Here is a 24487-nt window from a genome sequence, read left to right as displayed (position 1 = left end):
TTCACTTGTAGGACACCTACATCCTGAAAACTCATATATTAAGTGGAAATGCAAAGTCAAATTCTATAAATATTGACCATATCTGTCTATGTTCTTTCAGGTTTTCTGTAGTAATCTCAAATAAAAAAATTACGTATCTTACAGATAATAATTACTATAAACTATTAATCTAACAATGCAAGTCACCAACTTCCCTTAGTGTTTCTCTTCCGTCTCTTCCTCTTTCACTTTTATTCCCAGCTTCTGCACAAAATTCAGTCCATGTAGTGCGGAAAGGGATTTCCAGTTTTGTGACTCAGTGACAGTGAAGCAGCAATAAATTAAAGATCAGGATGGTGTTTCCATTCTTTTGTTAAGCGGCAGCAGTTGCAGGTTTGGAAGGTGCTGTCAAAAGAGGCATGACAAGTACCAATGTGTGCAGTGATGGAAAAGTGAATGGACGGGGTACTTTGGCTGCATGATGTCGAATTTCTTGTGTGTTGTCAAAACCGCACTCAACCAGGCAAGTGGACAGTATTCCATTACATTACAGACTTGTACACTGTAGATGGTGGACAGCCTATGTTGAATTGGGAGTGAGAGTGTCACGGAATGTATAAGTGGTTAGCAGGCTGCTTGACACACAGGCACAAAAGTCCCATTATATGGGTGACTTCATTACATAAGGCAGACATAAAGTACATAAGAGTTGAAAAATCTTATAAGTGAGACAAGGCAAGCTTACAGTATCAAAAAGACATTGATCTCCTCAAAGGCATAGGGATGTTAAGAGGTGCATTTCTCTTATTTTAAAATGACGTAAGTTTAAACTTTGTATTTTCATCCTCTTGCTTTTTGTGTTGTATAACGGTAATAAAATATACACACTGTAGAAAGCTCCCTCCAGTTCTGAGTACCAAAGATCAAATCTAATATTAAATAACTTACAGGAATGTCTGACGGTACCAGATCATAACTGTGGCATCTCTTGTTCTTCCCTGCCATGATTTATCAATTCTGGCAGGTGCAATCCCACATACGCTTAACGTGGGTTAGGTAAATTTCTCATCAGTGAATGAAATTTTTCTATTTGTAGCTAAAGTGTTTTGTCGAGGGAGATTCATGGTGTCCAGTCTGCTGTGCAATGTGACTCTTCTCTGGCAATTTGCCATTCTTCTCCACATTTATTATGCAACTGGACTCTCAGGCTCCTCGCAGTCAGAGAAGCTGAGCCACATGCCAATGCCTGGACCTTTGTGGTTTTTCATACATCTGGCACCATATTTAAAGTCCGGCTGCACAATGCTCAGATGCTACATGCCAGGAACTACCTCTTACACAATGGTATTTGAGCCTCTATATTCCTACACGGCTAAGAAGGAATTCACACAATTCACAGAAAGGGACTTGGAGGTGTTGGTGAACAGGGTGGCAGAGAGGAAGGCAAAGATTTTCGCTCTCAACACTTCCATGAACAATTTTGTGTTTCATTATGGATAGTTTTTTTCTGCCTGTAATCAAATTTGGGACAATTTGGAGACTACTCATCATTTGAGCTCCTAATCCTCAGTACAAGGAGAATTTTTTCACATCAGTTTAACCCATCTGTTTGAGTTATTGTTTTAACCCACTGCTTCATTCATTCCTTTGCTTTTACTGCATTTGTAAATAATTCTAAGGATACTGACCTATATTAGCGAAGATGTCCTGCTCAGCAGAATCTGCAGTGTCCCAGTCAATTCCACTACTACTCAAGTCCTTGGTTGTCACTCCCCAACCTGAGGTAGTCATTGGTCTGTCTGAGGGTCCCCATGCCACAGAGTTTGCATCTCCTCCCCCCGTGAATTGCCACGTGACGGCTTTGTCAGTGGCCTCATTCCAGCTGGAAACTGTATCAGCTAAAGAATCAGATGAAGCCTTCCATGCAATGGTCTCTGGAAAAGAGTGAAAAAATAACAGTTGGCTAATTATCATCTGCAATATTTTAGAAACAATTTCAGTTAATTATAAAACAAATTGTCTAGTTTAAAGGGCAGATGTATAATTATGAAAGATATCCTGTTTATGCAGTGGCTATCAAAATGTGAATCAGTCAACTTTAGGCCAATGTTCAAACATTCTAGACTAACCTGAAATACCACAGAGCCACAAATTTTTCATCATTCTGGGCACTATTTTGACCAATCCTTTTTAGGAAAATTTCCTGAAAATCCTTTTTGCACAGTAATACAAGTATTCTTAGAAAAATGCCTAAGCGTCTTGGAAAACTGCAAATCTGTCACAGACTTGTGCCTTCGCTCCTTATCTTCATGGCGAGTGCAAATCTCACAACACACATTTGCCCAATGTTGTTTAGCACACTTGCCTTCATTGCTCACACTTTTGAATATAGGAGTTAGAATGTGATGTTGAGGTTGCACAAGACATGATGAGGTCTCTTCAGGAATACTGTGTCCAGTTCTGGTTGCCCTGTTGTAGGAAGGATATTATGAAGCTGGAGAGGGTTCAGAAAAGAAAGATTTACCAGGAGGTTGCCAGGAATGGAGGGTCTCAGTTATAAGGAGAGGCTGGATAGGCTTTTTTCACTGGAGCATAGGAGGTTGAGTGATGACCTTATACAGGTTTATAAAATCATGAGGAGCATAGATAAGGTGAATTGCAGGTAACTTTTTCCTAAGGTGGGGGGATTTCAAGACTATGGGGCATATTTTTAAGGTGAGAAGAGAAAGATTTAAAAAAGACAAGAGGGGCAATTCTTTTTTTTTTAAACACACAGAGTGGTTCGTGTGTGGAATGAACTTCCAGAGTAAGTGGTGGATGCAGGTACAGTTACAACGTTTAAAAGGCGTTTAGATAAATACATGAATAAGAAATGTTTGGAACGATATGGGCTGAGTACAGGCAAGTGGGACTAGTTTAGTTTGGGATTATGGTTGGCATGGACTGTTTGGACCAAAGGGTGTGTTTGAGTGCTGTATGACTCTATGACTGCTCATTTTCTGCTTCGTGGCCATCAAATAAAAGCATCTTGGATTAATGCGTTTTATCATATAAGGTTATGGAGTACAAAAAAATGTCAATTTTTACTGTCAAAAGCAGAAAAACCAGGGCAGTGTAGTTATGAGTACTTAATTTTTCAAGCCAACTTACACAATTTTCACCAGGTTCCAAAAAACGTTCTGATGAATGTGTGGGTGTTTGGGTAGGGGTTGACTAACCCAGCTGAAGTTTTTGAGGATGTCAGATCAAGGACAAGGGAATGTCCTTCCTGAGGGCAACCAGGAACGTGCAACAATTAGCCTAGCCTAGCCAAGCCCGCAATACCCACATCGCATGAAAAGAAACAAGGGTGGTGTTTATTTGCATATAAGGAAAGCATCTGATACATAAGATTTTTAGTTAATATTAAAAGCATGCAAAACTGAATGTAACATGGTTTGATAAGTAGTTGTAGCATATAGAGAATAGGGATAAAGGGCATGTACGGTGATTTTCAGAATGTAAGAAGTGTTGTTTCCCAACATACATACTGGGCCTCAGCTTTATACATATGTAAACACTCCTGTAGGTCTCAAGCCATGATTATTCCTTAAACCAATCACTGATAGTTACAGATCCAAGTTTTCAGACAGCATTAAATTAGGAGGTCCAAAATGTTTTGTTGAAAATTACAAAGTGCAATCACTAAATGCTTCTCACGCAATTCAGGGAAATGTACGATTCTTACCTCAAAAGACCCATTGAGATGTTCCAGATTGAAATTGATAGCATTTCTCTATAATAAAAGTCTAAGGGACATGGATCAAATGCAGATAAATGGGTTGGAGGTATGGATTACCTAATGACAATTTCCTGTTTTTTTCCCTCATCGTCTTGCACGCTATTTTTATCCGAATACTCATCCAATGCAATTATCCAATCTTGAATGCCTCAACCGCCTCCACCACATTTCCAGACAGTGCATTCCATATCCTAACTACTCACTGCGTAAAAAGTTTTATTTTCACATCACTGTTACCTTGTTTGCACATCAGTTTAAATCTATGCTTTTTTGCTGCTGTTCCTTTTATGAGTGGAAAAAGCTTCTCCCTACCTACTCTATCCAGCCGTTTGTTTGAAAATTCCATGAAATTTCCTTGTAGCCTTCTTCACTCCAAGGTGACCAGTTCCCAACGTCTTCAATCTATCCTTATAATTGACACTTTTCATTCCTGGAACCATTCTTGTAAATCGCTTCTGCAATGTCTCCAATGTATTCACATCTTTCCTATAATGTGGCGCCCACAACTGTACACAATACGCCAGCCGGGGTCTAACGAGTGTGTCATACAAGTTCAACATTGCCTTCTTGCTCTTGTATTCAGTGCCCCTGTTAATAAAAACCAAGGACACTGTATGCATTATTAACTTCTCTCCACCTGTCCTGTCACCTTCAATTATCTGTGACCCAGTATTCTCTGCTCCTACATCTCCTTTAGAATTTTACCCCTATTTAAAATGCTCTTCCTATCAAAGTGCATCACGTCACACTTTCCTGTATCAAGCATCATCTGCTTTTGCTTTGAAACCTGCCAAATGTTTGTAATATTGTTGAATGAAAATTAAGAAAACAAAATATTACAGATGTTAAGAGGCCAGAAATAAAACTGGAAATGCTCAGCAGGTTTGTCAGTATCTGTGAAGAGTTACAAGATCAATATAACTATCTGTCCGTTTCACCCATTTATCAATTTTTTTGGAGTTCCTCAGTAGATTGAAATGGCAGAAAAGGCTCAAGCTATTGAATGGCTTTCTCCTGATTTTGTATTTATGTGAACGGAAACCTGCATGTAATTGCATGATTGATTTTACATAATAACAGCAGTCAATACTTAGTTGTATTTATTTTAGTTCTAATATGTAACCACACTTCCTGTTAACTGAGGTATACAACAGCATTTCATGGATTATATTTCTTCTGCCCCTTTTTCTTGACATCCAGCAACAGAGACAGAATGAAAGCACATAGGCTATCTTATGCCATATCTTCAATTCCTCCGTAATCCAGAGAATCAAGGTCAATCAGAACAACTTATGGTCAATACTGCCATTCGTAAGGCCTCCCGTTAGGATCTGCCTGCAGCAACAATTTTGAATATTAAAAATTGACAGCAAAAGATAAGTACCTGTTAAAACTTCCTGTGACACAAAGTTAGATATCAGTTCAAAGGGGATGATGTCTCTGACTGCTATTATCAATCATGTAAACACAGTAACCATGATTTTCTCATGCAGCTATTCTTATCTCTGCTCAGCATTCAAACTCATCACTGCTGTCAAAATTTGCTGTGGAACAAAACCTCATTTCCCTTTCCACTTAAAGTGAGTTACTAGGCCTTCGAGCATGATAACATCTAAAAATGCATTTTCAATTAAAGATATGTGAAGTGATGATAGCTGGCCAGCACATCCTCCCAGGAGAATTAAAGGTCTTGAGAAAAAGATCCAAAATATTATATATCAATTCAACAACGTAGTCAGTCTGTATTAATCTCAATTTCCAGATGTTATGTCAAACAGTAGCATTCTACTTGCACATTAACCCTTCAAATACACGGCATTGCATTAATTCTTATACTATTCTTAGTTCTTTTCTAGTTAGCCTTTAGGGAAGGAGTTTATTCTCTAGTTCCTTTACAACATTATCTTATGAAAGAAATTGCTGACAAGCATGAGGTGTGGCTAATAGTGACACCCAATTTTACCATATATGTACTGGTCATAGTAGAAAATGCCATAAATACATCATACAATTTAGAAATGCAGTGCATGCGTGTACCTTTATAGAATCATCTACCATTATTCAGTAACTGAGGTAGTAAAAGTACTCACAGCAACCCAGTAACACTCAAAAAGGTCACTGCCCTGGAACACTAACTCTTATTAACTCTCTTCAGACATTCTGCCAAACCTGCTGAGTATTTCAAATTTTATTTCAGATCTCTTACATATTTAGTAGTTTTATTTTCTATTTTTAATCTTACCATTTTACAGACGATTGGCTAATGTCAAAGTAAAGGGAAACTAGATCTAATTTGAAAGGAAATGAACAGACTCTATATCAAAAGGAGCAGTGATACTGGGTATGGTTCTCTTCACCTAACCAGATGAAATTCTTCTTGAGAGGAAAAGAGGCAATCAAACTATTAAAATGTTAACAAAGCTTAAGGAAGTTGGATTTGTTTTCTTTGGATAAGAAAAGTACTTAAGGAAATTTATTTGGGATTAAAGTTAAGGGAGAAAGTAAAGTTGAGATTGTTGTTTGACCTTTGCCGTGACATGCCCCACTGGAATTACCCAGTATTTCTTCTGTTGGCCTGGAGTGGTTATTTCAGTAGGGTAGAGCTGGCTGCAACAACAGCTCATGTTACAAAGCATTTCAGTAGATAATCAATGAACAGAATTCAAAGACAAACTGAAATAGGAAGAGGACATGCGGAGTCTTCCATCGCATTCTTGGCTTGTGCCTTGGAGATGGTGAACAGGTTTTGGGAAATCAAGTGGTGAGTTACTCACTGCAGTATTCCTAGCGTCTGACTTGCTATTTGATAATAGTGCTTGATCACATCATTGATGCCACCTTCCATCACTTTATTGATGACACAGAGTAGACTGATGGAGAGATAATTGGCTAAATAGGATTTGTCATGCATTGAGCGTACAGGACAAATCTTGGCCATTTCCACATTGTCGGGTAAATGCCAGTGTTACAGTTGTACTGGAACAGCGTGATTATGGGAGCAGCAGGCTCTGGAACACACATCTTCAGTGTTATTGCTGGAATGTTGATCTGAGATTTAAAATAAAAACAGGAAATGCTGGACAAACTCAGCAAATCTAGCAGCACTGGTGTAGAAGATGCTAGTTAGGCTGCAGCTAGAGTACTACATACAGTTCTGCTCATTGTATGACAGGAAAAATGTGATTACACCAGAGAAGGTACAAAAAGAAGCTTGTAAAGATGTTACTAGGAATGGAGAACTTTAGCAACGAGGGAAGATTTGATAGGCTTGGATGGTTTACTGAGGAACAGATGAGGCTTAGCAAAGATGTAATTGAGGTATATAAAGCTATAATTCAATAGACTGGATAGAAAGCATCTACTTCCTTTACAAGAGAGATCAGTGCGATGGGATATACATTTAAAGCAATTGGTATATGGATTAGTGAGAAGTTGATGAGAATTCTTTTTCACTGAGGAACTGGCGGGAGTCTGAAACTCACAACCATTCAGACCTGCAGAGACAGAAACTCTAACATATTTGGAAATGCACTCATACTATCAAAACTGGCAAGGTTATGTACCAAGAATTGGCAGGTGGGCATGGAACATGAGACCATGATTGATCTAACTTCACATAACCTTCTTACAACTCACTTATGTCCCATATCCCCTAATATCTCTATCTAACAGAAGTCCAGCTCAGTTTTAAAATTAACAGCATGCCTACCTGTACATAGGAATATACAACAGCAGGCCATTCAATCCGTCAAGCCTGTTCCAACCATGCAATGAGATCATGGCTGATCTGTGGCCTAACTCCATCTACTTGCCTTTGGCCAATATCTCTTAATATCTTCCCTTAACAAAATATTTATCAATCTCAGATTTAAAATTAACAACTGATTCAGCATTCACTGCCATTTGTGGAAGATATTTGGGAGCAATTGGTTTACACAGAAGTGAAGAGGTCAACTTCCTTCACTATGCGCACTACAGCTTTTCGCAACTTAAAACAACTATAGAAAGCAACATTACACAAAGCAAAGGACAAAACAAAAATTAATCAATAACTAACCTACAGGTATCTTTGACTGGGTTGGTTGGGGGTAGACATCCAGACCCTCCTGCTGCTGAATACATGTTCAACTGTGCAAGGTTAAGAACAGGCACAAAAGGCAAAAAATTCACATCCAGCAATATTAGTGGAGGTTTCAAGGATGTTCTGTTCATACCATCAGATAGTGAATGCTGCATTATAGGGGAGGGACCTCAAGTGGAAGAAAACATTTTTTTTTTTACTGAAGAGTTTATCATAGTTTGCATGGCTTACCAATGCAAGGATGAGCCTGTGCAATGATACTGTTCAACTGCTGGTGACAGGACTTCAGTAATACCATGGCATATAAATACAACATGACTCAGCACTGGCCAGTGCTTTGTGTCACAAATAAATAATACTATTTACAACGCAGAAAGTATTTTAAATTAAAATAAATATAACCACAAATAAAGATACTGTAGACAGAGCATAATGCCACCATAAATCCATAATTTACATTGTGTTTCATATGACAATTATCTCCAAAACTGCTGATAAAATGAAGCATGAAGTTACAACACATTCTCTGATTCCCTGGAATTCTGCCTCAACTCCTGCTTCACTATGCCATTAAACAGGCTCCATTCCCAAACCCCAACAATTAAACCCTCGCCCGCACCAGAATCAGAAGCTTTGCCTGCTTTCTGTTGAGGACAGGATCACGTCACAAAAATGAACCTGTCTCCAGAATCCCACTTCCTCAGCCAAAATACAGCCTCAATGTCATGATGAGGACCTATATGTATTTTTCAGCACAGTAAAATCGAAGTGCTGCAGATGTTGGAAATCTGAAACAAAAACAGAAATTGCTGAAGAAACTTAGCAGGTTTGGCAGCACTGTTCAGAAAAGTCTTATCAGACTTCAAATGCTACATCTGTTTCTCTCTCTACAGATGCTACCAGACCTGCTGAATTTCTCCAGTATTTTCTGTTTATATTTCAGCCCAGGAATTGGCACTGCCAAAATCATCTGATTTATTTTAAAGCTTATCTGTGGTGAAGGGTTCTTCTGTGAAGACTTTCAATCACACATCTTGATAAAAAGCCTTTATGATGATAGGCATGTTCCATTGACGTAATGCAGCCAAAATGTAATTGGTTACCAGTGACCGCATTCGCAATTCCATTCATTAAGGTGGATCACAAGCCAACGATGAGATTTGAAACTTGTTTTGGTTTAGTTTTATCAGTTTAATAAACTGGGTTATGTAGAATCTGCAAAAAGTTGATATAACTCTGGGGCCACTCAGAGAAAATTCTAGTAGGGACAAGTTTTATTCCAAAACTTATCAGTGAGGACAGACCAATCTTGTTCCCAGAAGTATTCACCCTGTCAGTGGTGTTTAAGGGCATTATCTGTGACTGCTTACAATAGAGAAACATAATAGAAAATTCTGCAGGTGAACAGCACATGAAAGAAGAAGGCAGACTAATGTTTTGGGTAGAATTCCGTATTGCAAGGGTTGAAATGGTAAGTATTAATTGTAGATGAAGAAGAATCTCAACTGAAGGCTGGCTTGTCTTTCTCTTTCAGGTACTGACTGAACGCTGGGCCTCCCTTATTCCCTTTGATTCAGATTCCTACTATCAATTCGATATTTTAAAGGTTTTGCCCTGTCTTAAAGATGACTTTGTGCTATCTATTAATGTATTCTTTTATGGCTATTTTATACTATTCTAGAACTTGACAAAAACATGCTAACATCCAGCTCCACACTATTGTTGACCTCTAAATGTAACTGTTTGTAGAACTGTGCAAACACTGCATGTATTAGGGTAGAGGATTATATTCCAAGCAATCAGTTTCAATCCAGATCAGAATACAAGACATGACAACTGTAGCTATCTATTACAGTATCATCAGTCCACTCAGTCACAGTTTTAAGATTTCAAGTATAGTCTAATACATCAGCTCTAAAATAGCTGAATAATTCTGCAAAATATCCAGAACAACGTATTTCTTAGGCAAGCCTTAGTTTTTAATTTCAAACCTATATATTTTCTTTATTTCTACCGATTTAGTGGCTTAACTGATTCTCACATTAAATTTTATGCAGGCCCTCGCAATCGAATTCCTAACCATTACTTTCTAACTACTGGTTTTCATTCAAAAGGCATTTAGTTCAGTCCAATTTGTTTTTTGCTGAGAAGTTATATTTTAGTAACAGGAAAAATATAATTAGTTATGAGAAAAGAATGTTACATCTTACTTCTGATTGGTGCTGTACTAGTTATAGCATCTGTGGCCTACAAGGTTATTTCAGGCAAATAGATGTTACCAAAACTCCAAGGCTGAACTCTGGTTCTCCCAATACTCCCGTTTTGCCATCAGAAATGTATTTTATTGTGAAATCCGTGTCCTGTATTTGCCAAATTTGTATTTATATAATAACTTTACTGCAGAAGAGTATCCTAGAGTACTCCACGGAGTCGGAGGGAGAGGCTGACGTAGTGGTAATATCACTGGGCTAGTAATCCAGAAGACAAGAGTAATGCGCCTGGGTCCCAGAAACTTGAAATTTAAATTAAGGGTGGAACGGTGGCTCAGTGGTTAGCATTGCTGCCTTACAGTGCCAGAGACCCAGGTTTAATTCTAGCCTTGAGTGACTATCTGTGTGGAGTTTGCACGTTCTCCCCGTGTCAGTGTGGGTTTTCTCCAGGTGCGCTGGTTTCCTCCCACAGTCCAAAGATGTGTAGGTTAGGTGGATTAGCCATGTGATATACAGAGTTACCAGCATAGGGTAGAGATGTGAGTCTGGGTGGGATGCTCTTTGGAGAGTCGGTGTGGACTTGTTGGGCTGAACGGCCTGTTTCCACATTGTAGGGATTCTATGGAAAATCTGGAACTGAAAGCTAATTCATGAAACTACTGCAAAATCATATTTGGTTCACCAATGCCCTTTAGGGAAAGAAATCTGCCTTCTGTACTCAGTCTGCTCCTTACCAAGCATTGTGGTTGATCCTTAACCTTGCTCTGCAATAGACTAATAAACCACTCAGATGGTAGGCAATTACAGATGGGAAACAAATGCTGGCTTTGTCAGGAACACCCACTTCCCATCAAAGAAGATAAAAGTTAAGAGTTAAAAGAAATGGACAATGAGGAGTGTTTTAGGAAGGGCCTTAAAAAGGCATTCAGAGGTGGAGAATGTGCGCTTGGGAAAGGTGAATGGCCACACAGATGGTTGAAGGAAAGGGATTGCATAATTGCGCTGATTGAGGGGAATAGAATTCGTTGATTGACGGGGGATTTGTGCTGGAGGAAGTTGCAGACATAGTGAGGGAAAAACAATGAAGGAATTTTAAAACATATATATATAAATTTAATACTTAAAGTGATGGAGGACTCACATCAATGGGATTCAAAGTCAACGTGAGCAAGCACGATTGATCTCAGGGTGAAGGTCATAATGTTAGAAGCTGAAGTTGACAGCTTGTGATAATGAGTACGTGGGGATTGGAAGCTCGGATTGTTATCAAATACATTCAGCCTGACATTGTGATTTTAGGAGAGATGAAGCATTATTGGCAATGGTACCAGTACTAGCAGCCTAACTCTCCAGCCACACCATCCTGACTTGGAAATATATTTTCATTCCATCAGTATCTGGGTCAAAATCCTGGAACTCCCTCCTTCACAGCATTGTGGAAGTACCTACACCAAACGAACTGCTGCAGTTCAAGAAGGCAGCTCACCACCACCTTCTCAAGGGCAACTGTAGATGGGCAATAAATACTGGGCCAGTCAACGATGCCCACATCCCGATAGTGAATCAGAAAACTAGACCATATAGCCCCTTGACTTACTCTGCCATTCAATATGTCCATCGCTGACTTTCTGCCTCAACTCTACTTTCCCATGCACTCCCCATAATATTTAATTTCCTGAGAGATCAAAACTGTATCTATTTCAGCCTTAAAAATACTTAATGATGGAGTATTCACAAGATCTTAAAAAGATACCAAGTTTGAGGTGGGGAGTGAAGACAATCCGTTTCATCTTTCCACTATTTAGCTGGAGTGAAATGAAGCTTCTCAATATGCACCTCGCAAATTTCTATCTTATTAAAAGGTGTGCGCGGAAGGGAGTGAGCTCAATTTGCAGCATTGCGATGGATTTAGGAGCTGCAGAAGAAGTAAAAGTAACGATCAAAGGAAAGGTTACAGGACCAGGTTAAATACTATTAAAGGACTGAATTTCTGTACAGTTTTCCTCATTACTCACTGTAAATTCAGCAAAAGATCCGCTGAAGACCCGGTGATACAGCATAACCAATATTCTGCTGAAGGATGAGTAGGAAAACACCAAACGTACTCAATAATTAGATTAACAATCATCAGCCTTACAAAATCAACCTTGCCATAAATAATTTGTTCTCAACTAAATACCTAACACATTTGAAAAGATTACTGGTCTTATATTAGTCAAATTTGCAGATTTAAAAATAGAAATATGAGTTGAAATGGTTCGAAGAAAATTTATGGGAATATTCTCAGGACATTAAGCTCCTGCACAACCACAATTAACAATGCTTTTGTGAATGTGAATTGGGTTGAAATGTAAACCAGCACCAGCTCCCGGGCTTAGCAGCCAAAAATATTTAAATGAGCAATTTACAGGCCATAACTGGATAGTAACTGCAAGAGAAATCTCACAGCATCTTTGAAGAAACGCTCCAGTTGTTTATCGTACATTTTTAAAATTTAACCTAAATAGCCAACAAAAGACCAGTGGCAACATTTTGTGATACCTTCTTGATCATCTGAGCCCCGACTGTCCTTAGCTGATCTTGAAGCAGCCTTGCTTCCATCAGAATAAAGAGGAAAATTAGGATCCAAGAAACTTGTGTCACATTTTTTCTTTTGGCGCTCTTTTCTCAACTGACGTTTCTCTCGATTACTGATTTTCATAACCCAGTCACCTAGAATATAATAAAAATTTAACTCATACAACACTCTACAATGTTGAACAGCTCAATAATTCACATAGTGAATATTGACGTGGAACGAATCTTGTCATGTAGGCAAAAAAACCTTGCATTACAGACATAAACACCATTTGAATATGACAGATTTGTTGCCTGTAAGATCGCCATAACAGGTGAATAGGAATCTGATCCAAGTACAGTTACCTCTGGTAATAATTCTGCTCAACAGTTGACACTATTTTCAACAACTCTTGCTAACAGTAGATCACACCATCGAAGTGAACATACTCAATTTAAGCTGTTGTTGCAATCACTACCAGTGATTAAAAAAGACATAAAATCCAAATCAACTGGAAGTTTGGTCACTGTTACAGTATGTATTTACTGCCTTTTGTTTTTGTTGGCTTTTCTATTCTCTTTATTTTAGCTTTCTCAGTTTCTACATTTTACGTTATCATTGTGGTCAGACCTATTTATTTGTAATGTTCAGACCATATTGACTAACAATGATAATTTGGTTTTCAACAGTGTCTACTTGAAAAAATGCAAATTACTTTAGACAATGAAATTATTTTATGCCTTCAGAGGATTTTTCTCCCTTCTACAAAAAACAATACTGCAGAAATTATCAAAAAAAAGGTAAATAGCAAATAACAGCAATATATAGTAAATAAATTTCAATTGAATTTATATATACTTGGACGTCAAAAGGAATATTAATCTCAGCACTAGAAGACTACTGATTTAATACTTTTTTTTTACAAACATTGGTTCTTTTCTTTAACTTTTTACCACTGTGAAAGTTACATTGAGTTTGGAATCTTCAAAGTTTAGGGTCAAACCAATCATTTGATTTTAAAACAACTGATTTTTACCAGCCCTTTTGCAACAGGATAGGAGATCGGAACGTAGTACAATAGCTAGGGAAGGCGCAGAAAGGCACGACTGTTGTCCTTCCATTTCACCAGTGGCATGAAAGGTGGCAGACAGTCCACCTAACTGTTTCCCAACTTAGCTATATAAATGACGTACTAAGGTCCTATTTTCACCTCTGCTTGCTATTGACTAGTGGTTGCTGAAATTTTCCATTATCTAGGGAGACCCCAGTTAAACCTCAATGAACTCAAAACTAGAACCATAGGGTGCCCACCTTTTGCAACATTCTTTTGCCATGGAGGATTCCCCTATCCTGGCAGTAATGGCTACATGTGAGAATGATGTAGCATACCCTTGGTGACACTCAATTCCCAATCCCAACTCAGCCCAAACTCCTAAATTTCACTTATCTGCCTTGAGGGCACATGGTCATCAATTAGCCCTCAACCGGAAGGTGTAGCTTCAGCAATAAGTGGTCTCTGGGGTAGGCAAGTCCAGCAGAATGTGGTCACTGGTTTCAATGCTCAATAAAGTGAAGTCACTCCCACTTGCAACCTCGGTGGCAGGAACATAATAACATACAAAATAAGAACAGGAGTAGGTTGTTTTGCCCCTTGAGCCTGCTCCACCATTCAATAGCACCATGGCTGATCCAACTATCCTCACGTCCACTTTCCTGCCCCTTCCCCACAGCCCTTGGTTCCTCTACTGATCAAGAATCTATCTAACTCAGCCTTAAATATACACAAGGTCTCCGCCTAAAGCTGTCTCTGGTAAGGAGGTGTAAAGCCTCACATCTCAGAGAAGAAATTCCTCTTCATCTCAGTCTTAAATTAGTGCCCCTTTATTCTGAGAATATGCCTCTGTTTCGAGACTGTCATGAGGGGAAATGTCTTCTCAGAATGTGCCCTTACAAATCCTATACATTTCAATGAGATCACTTCTCATTCTTCTAAATTCCAGAGTACAGTCACAACTTAACTTTTGCTCTTAAGACAATCCCTCTATACCAAAGACCATTGTAGTGAACCTTCTCTGAACTGCCTCCAACAACATAATCTCTTTTCTTAATATGAACCCTGGCTGTCTCAGTAAAATTCCATCCAGCACCTTTAAGTACCTTGAAACAGTTTCCTCGATCGCTTGGATTCAATTAATGCAACCAATTATACAGCATTGTGCATGTTTCTATTATAAAGCTCAATGGTAACAGACAAAATCTCACAATGATTGCAATGGAAATTGAAGCATCAGCCTGCATTACAGTTGTGTCTAAGTGTGAAAACGATGTGGCCCACAATTACGAAGCTAGAAAAAATGGCTTCTAAACTCAGGCAAAGCCTAGCACCAAACTCATCCACATTATTTGAGTGCGCCATCAAGTTTACTGGCAGACTTGCCAGTGCACAACATTTCTGTGTGCAAACCCCTCAGTATGTTTTTGAATGCTATTCCTCCAACATTCTCATCTAAACTCTTTACAGCAGATATGGTATGCAACTGTGCACTCCAGTGAACTGGCACCTGTGCTGCCCTTTCCCTCTGCCATGGATATAGCTTGCTTGTGTCATGTATGCCATGATGTGCAGATTCCACTACACTAAGGTAGGCTAAGGTACATGTAATGTCTGGTGTGACAGCTGCAAATGTGAAAGTGATATTCACTGCACGGTATGGTCATTCTCGGGACCGTGTAGGGACCCCACGGCCTCATAGCAGCAGGAACCCAGGTTTGATTCCAGCCTCAGGCGACTGTCTGCATAGATTTCTTCCAGGTACTCTCAGTTCAAAGATGTGCAGATTAGGTAGATTGGCCATGCTAAATATTGGTCCACAATGGCCAGAGATGTGTAGGTTAGGAGAGTTAGCCATGGCGAAAACCCCATTTGGGGTTACAGGGATGGGTCTGGAATGTGGGGCTGGGTGGGATGCTCTTCAAAGGTTCGGTGCAGACATGATGGGCTAAATGGCCCCTTTCTGCACCACAAGGATTCTATGATTCTTCATTATTATTGCTTTCTTTCTCTCCCACACCTTGCTTCTTCAACACTATGCACATGGCAGTTCCTGGGTGCCTGAAAAGAGAAAGGCACAACCTCACAGCGAGAAGGGAAGGTGGGAAAACAGAGAGGTGCATGATTAGATTGGGTGCAAAGAATACCTTGTGGGATCAGTAGAAAGTTGAATGTTTGAAGGAAGATGAGACATTAGCATATCATCACCTTCCATTCTTTTAGCCATGGACTCAGTCAGCCCATGACCTAGTCCTGGACACTGCAATGGCCTGCATGATCTCCTCCACTGCAGTGAGGATATGTAGCCTTGCCTGTACCCTGGCAATTTTGGGCTGCTGCTGGTTGCCATTGGCTGTCAGAGTGAGGAGTTCCAATGAGTCTAAGTATTCTGGATGACTTTTTTTAGTCATTCATGGGATGCGGGCATCACTGGCTGGGCCAGCATTTATTGCCCACCCTGAAATGGCTCTTCAACTAAGTAGCTTGCCAGGGCTAATTTGGAGGACAGTTAAGAGTCAAACACATTGCTATGCTTCTGGAGTCACATGTAGTCCAAAAATGATGTATTTCATTCACTACAAGACATCAGAACTCTGACCTCTGGCCACCATGGTTCTCACCTCTTCCTGCCTTTGAAGCGTCTGATTGATGAGTCTCCTAGTCTCAGGTGGATGGAATACCTCTTCCATCCTCTCCATCTCCTGCACTAGAGCCTACAAAAACTTGGAGCAGGCCTCTTTCCAGTTTCTTTCCATGATCAAACTCATTCTTAGAATGATTTCCAATGACTGTGACAGGTAAAGTGATCAAAGATGCTGCAAATACTCATAAGTCTGTGGTTTTTACCATGAGGTTCTTCCAGGTCTCTGATAACAGAGGCTAATCCCATAATCTGCTTATTTTGCTTTCTTATTTAAGAGTCTTAGCTAATTTTAAATAATCTCTACACAGCTTGTGTTGGGCATCGTGCGCCTTGGAAATTGTCAAGACATCTCCCTCAAACTTAAACAGTGCTCTCTGGTCTCTTCCTTATGAGTACTTTGTTCACAACTTAGCACAAAACACTTCTTGCATCGATCGCCTCAAAAAGCAAAGGAAAAAGAAACTAATCCATGCCACCAAAGATGTTCCTCCTTTAACTGGAACTTTACAATTTCAAGATCACTCTTACTTGTGGTATTCAAACTCACCAGCATCTTCCTCATTTTTTTCTTTGTTTCCTGAAATACTTTGCTCTGTTGATTTCTCATCTAAGCGCTGTCTTTTCTTCTTGACCTGTCAAAGAATAGAAACACTGTTTTCAGCAGAGAGAGAGAGAGAGAGAGAGAGACAGAAAGAGAAAGAAAGGTTTCATCAGCCCTTTGGAGACAGGCTGGGAGGGAGGAACACTGGCAAAACCACAGCTTGGGCTCTGGGAGGAAAAGCCTACATGGCTGGGCAGTGGCCAACAATTAATCAGCTGATTAAGAGCCACTTCCTGTCTATGCCAGTATTTCTTCAGTACTGAGATGAACCCTCCTATTTGTGTGGAGAGACTGTCAAACATATTGAGATGGCATTCTAACAGACTCCAGGGAGAGGTAATTCTGGTATGGTCACTCTGGTGCTCATGTATGGACCCCATAGCAACACTCTACTGGAGATTCAGCCCATCAATCAGGAAGTGGGGACTGCCTGCCAGGTTGCAGCACATAAAAAAACCACTAACTTGCCCCATTGAGGATACCTCAAAATGGAGACAACATTGTCTTCTCTTTGCAACCTCAGCTGTAATCACCTCTATCAATGCCACCACCAGGTCTGCTGAGTTACTAATCCTCTGATAGAGCCAGCGATTTTGAGAGGCAGGCTGGGCAGTGGGCCTGGAGACAGCCTCTTAAATCAGTCATGTCATAAAATCCCCACAGAATCTCATCATCCACCCGCACAAGCTCTGGAGCCATTTTTGGTATCGGACAACAAGACCTCAAATAAAATTCCAGCTAGAATTTTCAAATACAAACATGTGCAATGCACACATTTAAACAAAATGGCTGCTTAATTAAACTTGCGTCATACATCTTCTTGTTATTTTCATATGAAAATCAAATACTAATGAGGGCAGATGGGCTGCAAATTACTGTGACATATTTCTAGGAGATTGTCTCTGCACTCTTTGTGTGTGGAGTTTGGCTTAAGTACAGACCCCCAAATATCAAAGTTAAAAGTAGATTAATGCTAATTTCCCATTGTCAAGCTTTCAAAATGCAGATGCTGTAAATGATCATGGCTGTCTTCCTGGAGTTACTCTGCAAGTTTTCACAATGAAATATCTGTAACTGTAACATTCCACCCTTCAATTTACACCCACTTTTGACTCTGCTGCATTTCTAATAATACGTATTTAAAATGATTAAAATATTGAACTTAAATACAGCAATTGAAAGCTTGGCAAAGAAGTGGAATAGATTCTCAGCTGAAGCAGCTAACATGTTGAATAACTCATTCAAACAACAGCTGCAAGACTACCTGCTGCTTTAGGAGTTAAGAATGGATGGAGATTAGTGTTTGCCATGCAATAGCTGAGAGATGGTTTGCATCTGGTCAAAAATATATGTCAGATTGAGTAGACATTCTGCAGTCTTGCTAGACAGCCTCAAGATATTTGCAGAACCATTCCTCAGAAAAAATGTATTGGTATGAAGGAACAGATTACGTATCGCCTGTCAGAAGAATGGGCTTGATGTACCACTGACTCAGACAGTCTGGATCTGAATATTCCCCTTGACCTTGAGACAAGCACAGTAAACGTTGTTCAGTTCACTGACTGATAAAAACAAACTTGTCAAGCAAATTTATTCAATGTTCTGAAATCCTACACTTGTGATTGAACAGGTGGCTATGTTATCTGACAGCTTAAAAGGGCCAGCAGTGAAAGAGCTAGTCAGCAACAACTACTCAAAAATCAAAAATCAATCTAATGCTTATTGCATGTTTTCAACCTGGTCGTTCCACATGATTGTGGGTTTGCAGATCAGAATTTTTAAAAAATGCTCTTCAAGAGGAAAGCAAACAATAAAAAGACAGAAGAACTACGAAAATTGACAATGCATTGACTATATTTTCCAAACCAAATAAAATTTTAAATTCTGGGAGGTTTTATAGATTCTCCAATAGCTGACTCCCACCATCAAGGTTACTGACCTGCCCCCTCATCCCCCACCAGTCCCACATTCAGAATGTCAATTAAATAAAACTAAAATCAGCTCATTCTCTCCTTGTCTAGTCTATTGTCAAGACATACATATTTTTTCATTGTACTTCTGAAAGTTTGAGCACAAGAAACGGATCATTTGGTCCGTTCAGGAGCTTTTCCCGACATGAGCTCTGTCTTCTGATCCTACTCCTTTGACTGTTCCCTGCGCTTGTTGACATTCCTCTTTCTCAGGCAACAATTTGTTTCATAACTAACTTGCCACGAGTACACTTGCCAAAGCAAATGTAATAGAATTTTAGTGAAGCTGGTGTAATGTCCCAGTATATATCTATCTGAAAAGTTTAGCCTCGACTAGCACTGGAAGCTATCAGCAAAAGTATACACTCAGGTTATCGAAAGGTGTTGTCGAATATTTACCTGATTTATAAGAAACAACTTTAATAGTAAGAAAATAAGTGCTAATATTGATACTTTTGTGGAGTTTGTGTAGGAGGTGCCTTAACTGAAGGAGTGGTTTACAAATAAAGCCACAGAGAACATTTTGAGCACAATAAACCTGCTTCAAATCACCAAGGCTCAATAAAAGGATGATTGTACTGGAAGCAAATCTGAGACAGATGTACAGGTAAGGCCTATTATCTTATGGACAGTTACTGCGGCACAGATAGTCTCATTGAGTTCGGTATGTTTTTTAATCTTGTCTGCCTTATTAGGCCAGGTGCTAACTGATCTGGATGTAATCAACTGAATTGTTAAGTTTAAATCATCAACTCCACAAATTATTTACTACGTCACTGCAATATGCAATTCTGAGATACAGCGTGAAACACAAACACCCTAAAAAATCTGAACAGTTTCCCTGACAACCTAAAGAATTGCAAAACATTCTTGCAGCTGTTCTGCTAATGCTTTGCAAACTCACATAATGTATGTTCACCCAAACAGGTGATGTGTTACTTGAACACATTTTGATGCTGGCAGAGCCAATCTTATATGAGAAGAAAGGAAACATCATGTGATTTTAATCAAAGTTTCTTCAGATAAAAAAGGGAAAAAGAAACACAGTCTCATTGTGCCTTTACACCATCATTTTGTCGTTGACACAGCAATCTAAAACTAAATCCAAAGCAGTGAACCTGCTCTTTCTGCATGCTCCTAGGTATGAATCTACCTCAAATGCCTATCTATTCTTCCCTTAAAAGATACATAAGAAACAGGAGCAAGAGCAGGGCCATTCGACCTCTGGGGTTTGCTCCACTATTCAGTGAGATTGTAGGTGATCTTCTACTTCAACTCTATATTCCCATATTATCCTCAAACTCCTTAATTTCCTTAGCATCCTAAAATTACGTGATCTCTGTCTTGAATAAACACAACAACTAAGCATGTATAGCTCTCTGAAGGTGGGGAATGCCAAAGATTCAATGAGTGAGAAATTTCTCCTCACCTCAATTCTAACCAGCCAACCCTCGAAATTAGAATGTAAACTCCGAATATCTACACTCCCCAGCAGGGGTAAACAACTTCCTAGCATCCCTCCTGTGAAACCCTTAAGGATTTTATATATCAATGAAATCATCTCTCATTCTTCAAAACTGTAAGGAATGTAAGCCTAGTGGACTTAATCTCTCCTCAATGACAATTCAGTAGTGGTTGCTGCCTCAATTATACTGTATAGCAAAGTATTCTATGCAATAACAGCACACTGCATAAAGAAATTTATTACATCTCAATTGATACTTTAAAATTTATAACTCTTTTGTCACTGACTTACAATTACATATTCTCTTTCTTTTTCATTCTACTGAAACCTTTCTCATAACATAGGAACTGGCACCTTCTGCTCTTACTCGGGTACAATGTCCTACGGCATACTCAATGAATAGTGGAAAAGCACAACCCAAAAGATAAATTGAATGGTGATGTCTTCAACGTACCTTAAGACCTTTCTTCTCTGTAGCTTGTGACTCTTTTGTTTCTTCTGCAACAATTAGTTGTATGTCATTTGAAAGGGGAGGATGTCCGTTCAGTGGCACCTTGAAAGAAATGCAGAAGTAGATTAGCAGATTGATTCATTTTCTAACAAAAGTTGAAGTACACAGCAAACTAAAAGTTTGCCTTTGGAAATAGTCTAATCAATTATCTTATTTTAATTATTAAAAGCAGAATCTCACAGTGGAAAGACTCATACAGTCTTAGAGATATACAGCACAGAAACAGACCCTTCGGTCCAACTCGTCTACGCCGACCACGTATGCTAAATAAATCTAGTCCCATTTGCCAGCATTTGACCCATATCCCACTGAACTTTTCCTATTCACATACCTTTTCAGATGCCTTTTACACTTAAAAAAAAGTTACATATTTTAAAAGTAAAAATTAATCACAAACAATGTTGCTGTTTGAAATCATGATTAGAAATACTGCTTACTGGTAAATGAATTACTGACCACAGAAAAACTGACCAACTCTTGCAATATCAGAGGACATTCCCCATTAGGTCCAAAATCTTACATAATTGCAAGGGTCATACAAAGCCACTTTGCCCAATCAGTCCATGAGCTAAGGTTTACGCTTCACTCACACACCTTCCAATCTTTCTCATCTAATTCTACCAGTGTAGTCCTCTACTCTCTTCTGCTTCACACACTTATCCAGCTTCCCTTTAAATACATTTAATCTTTTCACCTCAACTAGATGCTGTAATGGTTTCACATTCTCCCACTTTTTGGCCTAAGTAAGTTTCTATTAAATCCCCGATAGAATTTATTGATAACCGTCCTACATTGATGGCCTGTAATTTTGCTCTTTCCCACAAGCACAGACTCTCAGTATTCTGTACACTATGAAAAACTTAATTTTACTGAGCTTTTATTACTGATCCAATAGCTTTTAACTAATTAATTGGAGTACTTCACAGTACAAACTTAAAACATGATAAATGTTGAAAATGTACATTTTTCAAAGGCTGAAATTGAAACAGCTATTTTAGATGCAGTCCATTTGAACTGATCCATTTGAAATTAGCATTGGTTTCTATTTTAGAGTAGCTCAGAAAACTGCTGAAGTTCAAGCATAATTTATATTAGAATATGAACAAAATTGAATCAAAACACAGAGTAGACCTGCGTGGTTTATCTTGAAGCTGCTGTAAATCATGATGTAATCGTAAGCTTAGGGTCGATGAGGTTGTTTTTCATACCTATATAAATAGCTGTTCTTTCAGCCAATACATTAATAAAATGTTTCTATGCCAATTTGCAAAAAATCAGACTTATTAAAAGAGCGAACTGAATTTGTTTGTTTGAAGTATTTTCTATTTAATTCATCCACAACTAACATTTTCCCAAGTGAGATACATTAAATAGTGCACATTTGAAAAATTACTTCAAGGAAATTATGTTTTATTATTGAGTATAATAAATTTGTGTTTTATGATATTTTATTGGGGGCATGTAGGAATGTACAGTAGAAGTTTAAATCAGCCATAATCTTATGGAATGGCAGAGGTGGTTCGAAGGGCAGAGTGGCCTAGTCTTATTCCTTGTTCTTTTGTCATTATTAGAATGTAACAATGGCAAAGCTTTTCCTACTCTCTGCAGATGACGAGTTTGTTCAAACAACAGAACAGAGCACTTTATAAGAAGAAGTTTAATGATTCGGCTTAAAAGACAAACGTAAATCACAAACTTAAAAGAAGTGTCAAAAGATTGACAAGTCGGCTGTGCTAGCCTGCACAGGCTGTGGATATGTTATTGCTATTACTGAATAGTGCCAACATAGCATGATTGTGGAATACGTAAATTGCTCACTCCCACACATAGTGAAACCTCAAAGAAAAAACAGAACTTGCTGGCGAAACTCAGTAGGTCTGGCAGCATCCATGGGGAGAAAGCAGTAACTTGATTCAAGATGTTGACACTGCTTTCTCCCCACAGATGCTGCCAGATCTGCTGAGTTTCTCCAGCAATTTCTGTTTTTTTCAGATTTTCAGCATCTACAGTTCTTTGTTTTATCATAGTGAAACCTCAACCTGCCTTCTACTGCAAATTCTTATCTGTGAGAAAAGCACAGAATTTTCAATAAAATCAGGTCACACTTTTTTAAAATTGAGTGGGCAATGCCATATAGAAAAGAACAGATATTCACTGCTATATAGAAATTTAATTCCAAATAATATTACTGAAATTTCTTTTTCCAATGTATGATCTGGCACAACAGGATATAAATAACTCAAGCTCTCACTGTATTCAAATTTGCGATCTCTGACTCACCAACACAGATGACATGTATAACATTGTTGTATCAAGATCAATTGTAAAAAGAATACTTTGCCTGCTTTACGCCAAGCTGATTTCAAAGACGATAGGCAAAGCTGGTAAAAATCCAGCAGAAGATTCGCTGCCTTGGGAGGGCTGTCTACAAAGTCTTCTCAGAGTAGAGATTTCCAAGATGGGAATTGGCAATTGCACATAGTCTCACACTTATTACAAAGAACAAAAGCAAGCAGGGCTTTGATCAATTCAGTTCTCCCCACCTTTACTCTCAGACCGGACTACTTCCCAGCAAACAGAATCACAATTTACGTCAAATAATTCCCAATTTAACATTAATCCTGCCATAAATGTAGACAAGCAAAGAAACATAAATTAATTGATGCATCCGTCACGAGTACAGCACAATCTAGAGGTACAATAGCCTTAAAAAAGACGTTTACATGCAAACTCTTGAAAATGAAAAAAAAAGGCCTGAGAAACAAAAGCACCACAAAAGTTCAGAGAAACGTACCATACAAAATGTGAAAAACTTTTGTTTGTCAGTGATAATTAAGTAGTGTACAGCTTTCCAATCTGCTTATCTATTATTCTTTCTAAGCTTAAAGCGCACAAATTTGTATCTTATAGTGTGATAAAAGTTGATTATACAACTGGATAAACAGCACATTTTTTAGCTGAGTTACGTGTACCAAATATGGTGGCTTGGGGTAATTTAGTTCAGTTGGTTGGACAGCTGGTTTGTAATTTAGAGTTACACCAATAGCATGGGTTCAATTCCAGTACTGGGAGATCACCATGGAGGCTCTGGCTTCCCAATCACAGCTCTCATATGAGATGTGGCGACCCTCGTGGTAAATTTACCGCCAGCCACCTCCCTCTAACGAGACAGCAGACTATGGTCCTCTGGGACCATGATGACTTTCACATATCGCTGTAATATCTCCAGCTGGATCCAAAATCTGGTATTTAAACTGAGCGCAGTCATTTTCTTGACTGCCACAAGTAAGCATTGCAGCCTAAAACTTTGCTTAGAATTTCCTGATGGAATTTCTTCAGTCACTTAAAATGTTTATAAGAATTGTCAGCTAATCTTCTGTCACAGAAGGTGGAGATTAGGAAACCACTGCTGAAGTTACATTTCCCTTCTTGCCATGCAGACAGCATGCACGGGACAAACTCTGTGAAGGGAGGAAGAAAACAGGAAAATTATAAGCCAGTCACCTCAACATCTGTCATAGGAAAGCTGGTAAAATTGATCATTAAAGAGATTATAGCTGCGCTCTTAGAAAATCTCATGGTAGTTGTGAAGAGTCAGCATGGTTTAATCAAAAGGAAACCACGTTGAGCCAATTTA

At 38.9% G+C, this 24487-nt stretch overlaps 1 protein-coding gene across 1 annotated transcript in view; it reads right to left on the bottom strand.

Annotated features, from left to right (window-relative positions):
* The window catches only part of LOC109916048 (protein LYRIC-like), an 89121-nt gene that overhangs the window by 35548 nt on the left and 29086 nt on the right, over nucleotides 1-24487 (bottom strand). The window contains exons 2-5 of the mRNA XM_048596798.1: nucleotides 20794-20892; nucleotides 16851-16935; nucleotides 12593-12763; nucleotides 1668-1913 (exon numbers count right to left, since the gene is read on the bottom strand). Coding sequence (XP_048452755.1) covers nucleotides 1668-1913; nucleotides 12593-12763; nucleotides 16851-16935; nucleotides 20794-20892 — 601 coding nt within the window. The remainder of the gene's footprint in view (nucleotides 1-1667; nucleotides 1914-12592; nucleotides 12764-16850; nucleotides 16936-20793; nucleotides 20893-24487) is intronic.

The sequence above is a fragment of the Rhincodon typus genome, chromosome 5 (assembly GCF_021869965.1).
Source record: "Rhincodon typus isolate 14 chromosome 5, sRhiTyp1.1, whole genome shotgun sequence".
Lineage (NCBI taxonomy): Eukaryota > Metazoa > Chordata > Chondrichthyes > Orectolobiformes > Rhincodontidae > Rhincodon > Rhincodon typus.
This window is presented reverse-complemented; position numbering and strand designations above follow the sequence as displayed.